The 9,391-nt window shown below is 46.8% G+C and overlaps 1 protein-coding gene across 1 annotated transcript in view; it reads left to right on the forward strand.

Moving 5' to 3' along the window:
* Positions 1-9,125, forward strand: part of ST6GAL1 (ST6 beta-galactosamide alpha-2,6-sialyltranferase 1) — a 145,269-nt gene extending 136,144 nt beyond the window's left edge. The window contains exons 6-9 of the mRNA XM_011961590.1: positions 4,854-4,952; positions 6,166-6,340; positions 7,564-9,007; positions 9,038-9,125. Of these exons, the coding sequence (XP_011816980.1) occupies positions 4,854-4,952; positions 6,166-6,340; positions 7,564-7,805 (516 nt within the window). The 3' untranslated portion in view covers positions 7,806-9,007; positions 9,038-9,125. The remainder of the gene's footprint in view (positions 1-4,853; positions 4,953-6,165; positions 6,341-7,563; positions 9,008-9,037) is intronic.
* Positions 9,126-9,391: the final 266 nt, after the last annotated feature.

Consider the following 9,391-nt stretch of genomic DNA (forward strand, 5'->3'; position numbering starts at 1 on the left):
CCTATTTCCATTTTCAGGGATTACTGTCTCTTTCATCTCAAGTAGCTCAGATGAATGAATGTTTCTCCGTTGGGTACAGGAGGACTGTGGGTGACCTGACCCTCATGGTGTGCTTGCTTACTTGAATGTCTGATGGTTTTATGGGTGTAGTCCTGCTGGAGCAGAAAGAATATTATGCTCTAGTTCTAACTGTGCCCCAAACTCATCGTAGCCTTAGACAATTCTCTCATCTCCCTGGGCCTCAGTTTACCCATCTGGAAAATGATGGGTCTGAATTTAATACTTTGAGTATCTTCCAGTTGTGACATACTACAACTCAGGCAAGAAGCAAATTCTGCTAACACTCCATACTCCTATCCAGTGTTCTCTGACATCCTTCCCCAGGAGCTGTGGTACCCTACCCCACCCACATTGTAGCACATAGAAGTGTGGTCTCTGGGCTGGGCGCGGTGGCTCATGCTTGTAATCCCAGCACTTTGGGAGGCCAAGGGGGGTGGATCACAAGGTCAGGAGATCAAGACCATCCTGGCTAACACAGTGAAACCTCCTCTCTACTAAAAGTACAAAAAATTAGCTGGGTGTGCTGGCGCACATCTGTAGTACCAGCTACTCGGGAGGCTGAGGCAGGAGAATCACTTGAACCTGGGGGGCGGAGCTTGCAGTGAGCCAAGATTGTACCAGTCTGGGCGACAGAGCGAGACTCTATCTCAAAAAAAAAAAAAAAGAAGAAGAAGTGTCTCTGGAGCCAGACATAACAATCAAATTCAGACCCTCTTACTCACTGACTGTGTAACTTGGACAAGTTACTTAGCATTTAGCATCTCTATTTCTTTAATTATAAAATGAGCATATTAACACTGACTTCCTAGGGCTGTTGTGAAGATAAACGGAGTTGAGGTGTGACAGTACCTAGCATGTAGTAAGCATCATTAAATGGCATCTGTTGTTTTCATGTATTGTAAAGAGGAAAGCTTCATGCATCTCTTGGAATTTCTGAGGACAGTGAAGCCACAGCTGGGATAGTCTCAGGGAGCCAGGAGTTGCTGGCCTCCTGCTTTGCATACTAACAATTGCTGGAAAGGGGCTATAGCAGGGGCAGACATTTTTTAAAAATCCCAGTTATTACTACTCCTCCTGAGTATGTATATATCACCTGGCATCAGTATTCTGCACAGAAAGAAGCATAGCTAAAAAAAGACACTTTGCTTTTAATATACCAGCTGTTTTCAGGGGAACAGGGTGGATGGGGATAGGGAGTACTGGCCCTCTGTCCTCAGGCCTCCCTGTCACCAGCTCAGTCACATCTATCTTGCAAATCCCCATCTAGCAGGAGGCCTGCTGTGCCCTTGGACTACAGCCCTGAAAGGCGGTTGTAAGTGACAACGTTCCCAGTGGAAGGAGGACAGTACTTAAAGTTACAAGATGTGGGTTCTGTTCTTAGTTCTTATGGCCTGGCAGCCGGGGAACTCTAGGCCAGTAGTCTCATCCTCGAACTTCCTTTTCCAAGACAGAGTCTCACTCTGTCACCAGGTAGAGTGCAGTGGCACGATCTTGGCTCACTGCAACCTCTGCCTCCCGAGTTCAAGCGATTCTCCTGCCTCAGCCTCCCAAGTAGCTGGGATTACAGGTGCCCACCACCATGCCCAGCTAATTTTTGGTATTTTTAGTAGAGACAGGGTTTCACCATGTTGGCCAGGCTGGTCTTGAATTTCTGACCTCAAGTGAGCCACTGTGCCCGGCCCTCATCCTTGAACTTCAGATTCCCACTCCACCTCACTCCCATAGGCATATACCAGTTGTACCTTTTTCTCTGTTCTTATGCAGAAAATGGCCTGAGGTCCAGGAGTCCCCTTGGTTCTCTTTTTCCCTCACTCTCAACATTCAATTAGTCTTCACCTCTACAGCCGACAATTGTAACTTCTTTTCTTTGTTCCATTATTTCTTAGGTTACAATAGGAGCTTCTATGTCATCTTCTTTTTTCTAAAAACACTAATTCAGAATTCTAGCGTGTTTAGATCTTCCTTACTTAAAACCCTTTCCTGGTCCCCATAACCTATTGAAGAAATCCTAAGCTCCCTGGCTTGGTCTCTGTCTACATTTCTCTGATCCCTTCTAGCTCTTTCTCTGTATCCTAGTGATAACAAACTACTTGCAATTCCCAAACAGGGTACACGCTGTACTAGTTGTTCCTACAAGAGATAGGAACACACATCCCCCGACACTAGCTTAACAAAACAAAAAAATGTATTTCTCTCTCATGCAAAAGAAGTCCAAAGGTAGACATTCCAAAGTTAATATGGTGTTCCAGTGTCAGAATCTAAGTTCTTTCTACTTCGTGGGTTTGCCGTTCTCAGCATATGACTTCCACTTTATGGCCCAAAATGACTGCTCAAGCTCCAGCCATCACAACCACATTTCAGCCAGCAGGAAGAAGGAACAAGGAAAGGCATAACCTTGCCTCTAAGGATAGTTCCTGGAAGTCACACTTGCTTACATACCATTGGCCAGAGTTAGTCACCTAGCCATATTTATCTATAAGAGAGGCTATGAATTTTTTTTTATTTCAAGGAATCTATTTTAGGTTGCCATGTGCAAAAGTAAAAACCAGAGGTATTGGTGATCAAAGAAGAAAGAGAGAATGGATACTGGGTGACATTTAGCAGTCTCTGCCACACACTCACACATTCAGGGGTTTGCACTTGGTTCCCTTTGTCTCGGACATCCCCTCTCTCATGCTTACAATCTCTGCTTGGCATCTCTTTTTTTTTTACCCTTTAATACTCAACCCTCCCCCCGCCCCCGTTGTTTTTTTTTTTTTTTTGAGATGAAGTCTCGCTCTGTTGCCAGGCTGGAGTGCAGTGGCGCAATCTTGGCTCACTGCCAGCTCCACCTCCTGGGTTCAAGTGATTCTCCTGCCTCAGCCTCCCCAGCTGCTGCGACTACAGGCACCCGCCACCACGCCCAGCTAATTTTTGTATTTTCAGTAGAGATGGGGTTTCACTGTGTTGGCCAGGATGGTCTCAATCTCTTGACCTCGTGATCCACCCACCTCTGCCTCCCAAAAGTGCTGGGATTACAGGCGTGAGCCACCACACCCGGCCCAACACTCGCTCATTTTATGGCCATCCTTGTACTACCTCTGTTTTTGCACTGTCAGAGCGTGTTAACCATTGTTCAATTGTCCACCTTTCCTGCTACCCTGTGACCTCCTGGAGGGCAAGGACTGTGTCTCTCCTTTGGCTCCTTAGCACCCAGTATAGCTGCACAATCTCCTGCCAAGGTGGACCCACCACCAGTATTTCTTGTCCCAAAGATATATTGAGGAAATGAGAGTATATTCTTCAGGCTTCCAGGAACTTCCTTACATCTGTAGGACGGTATGGGGATTGGGATAGCTCAGTGATCGTAGAGGCTTGCGGCAGATTGTTATTCTTTGGGTTGCACACGGGCCGTCTCCCTTGCCGTAGTTTTTTCCAGATACTGCAGTGACATTAATTAGGTCTCAGCCTTGGTGATGTAGACCAAGATGGAGAGGGATTATTATCGTGATTCTTGCTTTCATTTCAGTCAATTCTTGATTTGATTTCTGCCATTTATTTCTCTCAATTTTTACCTGGGCAACATCATCTCCCACCTGCTTTTCAAGGTGAATGTTGACAGCTGATTTCATATATTAGTTCTGGCTTTCTTAAGAGGGACATGGCTCCCTTCATTCTTAAGCCTTTGGGGCTACTTTTCTTTCTCATTCACTCATAATCTGTGTTGATCCACAACACAGCTCCTGTTTGAGAGTCAGAGCAAACGTGTTATTCCCATTTCACAGATAAGAAAATGAGGGCCTAGTAATATTACTCTGTTTGCTCAAGATCATAGGAAAGTTAGTGGCAACGCCCAGAGTTGTTTCTGGATCTTTTTGTATCCGAGACCAGTATCTTTTGCCATACTTTTCTTTATTTTGATAAATAATTAACATTTACATGCATAATTTCCCCCCAGAATTTGGATTCTTCCTTAGGATAGATTCCCAAACATGGAATTATTGAGTCAAAGAGTATAAATATGCTTTAAAAAAAAAAAAAAACACTCAATACATTTTGCAGAATTATTCAAGCTATGTTGTCACATTCATGTTTAAGCCAGGCAGGTGTAACTACCCATATGCAGGCCAGCCCAGGAGCCAGTGTGGTGGGGAAGGGCCATAGCCAGCCATCGCTGGTTCCCTCAGCCAGCAGAGGCACACATGAGCTTCTTACCGGCCTGGTGAGAGTCTCCTGTTGGGAGGTGCGCATTTTTGCACACACTCTGGCCTCTCTACACAAACTGAATATTTCATCTGGTGCTCAGCCACAAGCACAGCCATCTGCTCCAGTGCTGCAGAAACTATTGGCTGTGTTGGACTTTGTGAGAGATCCTGTGTCAGTCTCCATCACGATGTGTACGTAGTGTACTGGACTTTCTAGGTGACTGAAAGGATTCCAGAGATAATTTTGATTATATGAGTCCCTGACTTCAGACTCTATTCTTGTGACTCCCACACAAGGTGTGACTCCGGGAGGCTGGGATGCCATGCTGTTTTCACTGTACACTTGCCCCGTGATCTCAAAGCCTGAGTGGATGGAAGCCTTTCTATTCCATGGCTAGTGGCTTGTGATAAATGTGCTTTCAGGTCAACGCCGTGCAGGCCGGCATCTTTACCTTTCTTTCACTGAAGTTAAGTGCCACACCAGAACTTAGAAGCCTCACAAGGGACTCTGGGGTCTCAGGCTGTACCTTGTGCTGTGTCAGCTATTACTTCACGTCAAACAGTTGCATATGAATGTTCAAGTGACAGCTTATCTCTTTCTTCCTGCAGTTGGTTACCACAGAGAAGCGCTTCCTCAAAGATGGTTTGTACAATGAAGGAATCCTAATTGTATGGGACCCATCTGTATACCATTCAGATATCGCAAAGGTAAGTGGGTGTCCATGGGAAATAGGGGTTGAGCTTCCTGTCTGTCTACAGATTTTCCTGATTTCCTAGGTTTTTAAAGTCATGGCTGACATTGGCTATCCCGAAAGGCTGGGTATTTGAGTTTTAGGATACCCCATTTCGTCTGGACTAGCAGATTCAGAAGTATTCCTGTCCTATGCCAGCTACTCTCCTTGCCCTGCCAGGCACTGCCAAGTATTGTCTCCCAGTTATAGTATTTACTGGGATAGTGGCTGGAACTCCCAACATCTGGGGTAGATTGTTCATTAATGCAATTATTCCTAATGAGCATCAGCAGAATGCGAGAGTAGTTGCCATTACTCCTGTAAATAATATTAGCATGCTTATTTCACACTTCCAGTATCCAGAATTCTTCCCATTTCACTCTCATAACAATTTAAGGAGATCGATGGAAGTGTGGTTGTTCCCATTTTACAGACGGGGAATTGGAGGGTGGAGAATGAAAGTCCCCGTCCCAGGGCTTGATTTACTAAGCAGAAGGCGCAGATCTGCGACAGCAGCTCTTTCCAGGGAAGGAGACCTGAGTGGAGGCCTGCTGGATTCTAACCTCTCTGGAGTAGTTCTCTCACCGTTCATGCATGTCAGTTGGCCTCTCTCTGATACAGGCTGCTGTGGCCTCAGGACCATGACTCCTGAGAAGGGCAGAGAGCACTCATCTTGGGACACTTAACTCTTAAGTTGGCTCTACCAATGCCTGACAGGCTCTGGCGACCCCTGGCACCCTCACCATCTGACTTTCAACAGTTTTGCACCGATCTCACTTAGAACTCAGATTTGCCTAGGTCGGGACAAGGACTCTGAACCCATAGATGTGGCAACCTATGCTCTAGTTTTCTCCCCTTTAAAAATGAGAGATGGGGCCAGATGGTAGCTGGGGCTCTTTTCAGCTCTGATAGTGTTCCCGGACTCTGATCCTGAAGCCTGAGGCTGATCCTGGGTCGCCAAGCTCAACTCTCCCCAAAAGCACAGGCTACAGGCGAGGCCCCACCCTGCTATCCAGTGAAACCTGTGACCGGAAGAGAAGCCTGTAGTCCGCTGCAAGAGAAGGGCTGTGCCTTAGGAGCAACCCTGTTGGTCCTTTCCCCTCCCCATGGCCACTGATGAGCATGACTCCTAGGGGGAGCAGCTCACTGGCCCATTTCTCCCTTGAAAGGACCACTTCTTTCTTTTTCAGTGGTACCAGAATCCGGATTATAATTTCTTTAATAACTACAAGAGTTATCGTAAGCTGCACCCCAGTCAGCCCTTTTACATCCTCAAGCCCCAGATGCCTTGGGAGCTGTGGGACATTCTTCAAGAAATCTCCCCAGAAGAGATTCAGCCAAACCCCCCATCCTCTGGGATGCTTGGTGAGTTCGTGTCGGGGAAAACACCTTGCGTGTTTGTTTCTAGAAGAGATGAGCTTTTTGTCTGAGGTCTTATTCATTCATTCGTTCGTTCGTTCGTTCGTTTGTCCACTAAACAATTGCTAGAATTTTGCTCTGCTTGTACATCGTGCCAAGTTCTATCTATGAATAAGATAGAATTCTTTTTCCTGAGGGTATCTACTGGGGAGGTCAATCAGATGTCTGAGGCAATATTCAATTTGTGCCAGAAGGGAGAGACAACCTGGGGTCATAGGAGAGAGGACACCTTCTAGCTGGACAGTCGCATATAGCTTCATGGAGGAAGTAGCGTTTGGTAGGCTTTGGAGAGGGGAGAATTTGGCAGAGGAAGATGGAGGGAAGGGAAGCCATATACAGGGGAGGGAGGTGGGAAAATGAGGAGCCGGGCTGCACCTCAGATGAGGGGAGCAAGGCACTTTTCTCAGGTGTACAATTTAAGGGGGTACCCCTTAAAAACTCAGACATCAAGATAAATAATATTTTAATACTGTATCTTCAGAAAACACAATTAATGTTAAAATTCTGATGAATGAAATATCAAATATTTAAATAAAGATAGGATCAGTAGCAGTGTTGTGCAGAGTTTATTAGAACAATGCTGGCCAGGGGCCCTCTTCTTGGATTTTCTCCACACCTCATCATACAGACTGTGGAGTGCTCCTGTTCCAGCTGTCCCTTTGCCCACCTAAGGGAAGAAAAGTCTTCCCTCCCCAACACTGTTTCATGTAAGTGCTGTAAGGAAAAATCTGCTCCCAAATTGCACCATCCAAGAGGTTCTGCAGGATGTCACAGTGCTAGAAAGTGCTAGCTACACATGATAGCACTCTCCTCAATCAGCTCAGTAATCTTGTCCTGTTTCTTCAAATAAATTACTCCATGGATACATTCATTGGCTGATTGACGGAGTCATTTAATCTACTAGCATTTAGGGAGCATCTGTTATTCACCAGGCCCTGGCCTAGGTGCTGGGGATTCAAAGGTGTATAACGCTCATACAGCCCTGCATCCTAAGGGACACTGCTGGGCTTGGCTTGCTGAAACTTGGATTGGGAATCACAGTCATAAATAGAAACTCCAGAGGAAAAGCTCTCCAAATTTGGGGTCAGGAGCTGCTGGACCCACTGGGCAGAGCTCTGGGGTGCTGGGGTGGGTTGTCAGGCTTGACTCGCCTCTGCTCCCCTCTCCAGGTATCATCATCATGATGACCCTGTGTGACCAGGTGGATATTTATGAGTTCCTCCCATCCAAGCGCAAGACCGACGTGTGCTACTACTACCAGAAGTTCTTTGATAGTGCCTGCACGATGGGCGCCTACCACCCACTGCTCTATGAGAAGAATTTGGTGAAGCATCTCAACCAGGGCACAGATGAGGACATCTACCTGCTTGGAAAAGCCACACTGCCTGGCTTCCGGACCATTCACTGCTAAGCACAGGCTCTCCACTCTTCTCCATCAGGCATTAAATGGATGGTCTCTTGGCCACCCCAGCCTGGGAAGAACACTTTCCTGAGCAATTCCAGCCTGTTCCTTTTACTCTAGGGGCCTCTGTCAGCAACAGCGCTGGGGCTTCAGGAGCCTGTGGTCAAGAAATCAGGTCCAGCCTTCTCTGTAGCCAGGCAGTTTATGAGCCCAGAGCTTCCCGCCACACACATGTGCACATGTCTAGCATTCTTTCCAGACAGCATCCTCCCCAGCTTCCACCATGGTAGATGCAAGATCTGCCTCCTCCATCAGGGCTGCCAAAGCTGGCCTTTGTTTTTCCCAACAGAACGATGCCATTCTCACAAACCAAAGCTCTATATTGCTTGAAGTCTGCATCTAAATATTGATTTCATGTTTTAAAGAAATTCTCCCAAATTACAATTGTGCCCAATGGAGGGTGGCTCTGGGGGGCAAGTAGGTGGTACAGGGGATTGGAAACATGCTCCGCGCATCCAGAAAAACGTTGCTTCCGAGGTGCATGCCCCTGGAACATGTTCCTATCACTCTGGCTGGTTAGGCTGGCCCTTAGACTAGGTGCTTGTGAGCAAAGGGTCTTGGTTAGCCCACTCTCCCTCTCCATGTGGAGATGGAAGGTAGAGAAGGATACAGTGTCTGTCCTCAAGTTGCTACAGTTCAGTGAGAGAGGCAGATATCTGAGCAGGCAGATAGAGTTCAGTGTGCTCAGAGCACTGGGGATTTGTAGAGAGATGGGCTTGCTCCCTGTGTACCCAGGAGGGCCAGGCACTTAAACTGTGTTTGTGGATCAGAGAAGGCTTTATAGCACAGCGGGCACTCAGATGAGACTTAGAGGAAGAGAAGAAACATGGCAAGCAGATTACATCTGAGCCATTTGAGTTGCATTTTTCTTTCTTCCCATATTTACTTTCTAAGATCTACCTGAACTTAGAGACCCAAGATATTTTTTTAGGAAACCTCCTACCCATGTCTGAGGTAGCAAGTGCAGCCTCATGACACATACGAGGCATTGCAGATCCCCGAAACCTGGTATCTCCAGGCTCTGCCTGGCCTGACCCTATCCTGTCAGCTGGGTTTGCATACCACAGTCCCATTCTTCCTTTTCAATACCTACCCCCAAATCTCCTCCTAACCACCATCTGTTTTTTGTTTTTTTTTTTCCTTTTCAAGAAGTCATCTTCCCCTCCCAAATTACTTTTAAGCCTTTTTTGCTTTAAAAGCATCCTGACCCCAATTTCTTTGAGCGCATGGGCATTTTGCTGGAGGTCTCTCAAGGAGTAGTGGTGTGGCTCTCTGGTCTTACGTCACTCTCAGAGGTCAGAACCTTGGAGATCAGAACTGATTCTCACCAGGTGTGAGAGGTGTGATAGCAGATTGCAATGCCCTGTGCCTCTTCCTTGCAAGTGAGCAACATCAGGCTTTCTGAGCAGAGGCTGGCCCTCTGTGGTTCGCAAACATGCTCTCCAGATGGTTTTACTAAGTCCCCTCTCCCTGATAGGGAATCCTGCTGGACCAGCGTGGCCCTGGTGTGGAGAGGTTAAAAGACTTACACAAGA

Source organism: Colobus angolensis, unplaced genomic scaffold (genome assembly GCF_000951035.1).
Source record: "Colobus angolensis palliatus isolate OR3802 unplaced genomic scaffold, Cang.pa_1.0 Scaffold56, whole genome shotgun sequence".
In the NCBI taxonomy this organism is placed as follows: domain Eukaryota; kingdom Metazoa; phylum Chordata; class Mammalia; order Primates; family Cercopithecidae; genus Colobus; species Colobus angolensis.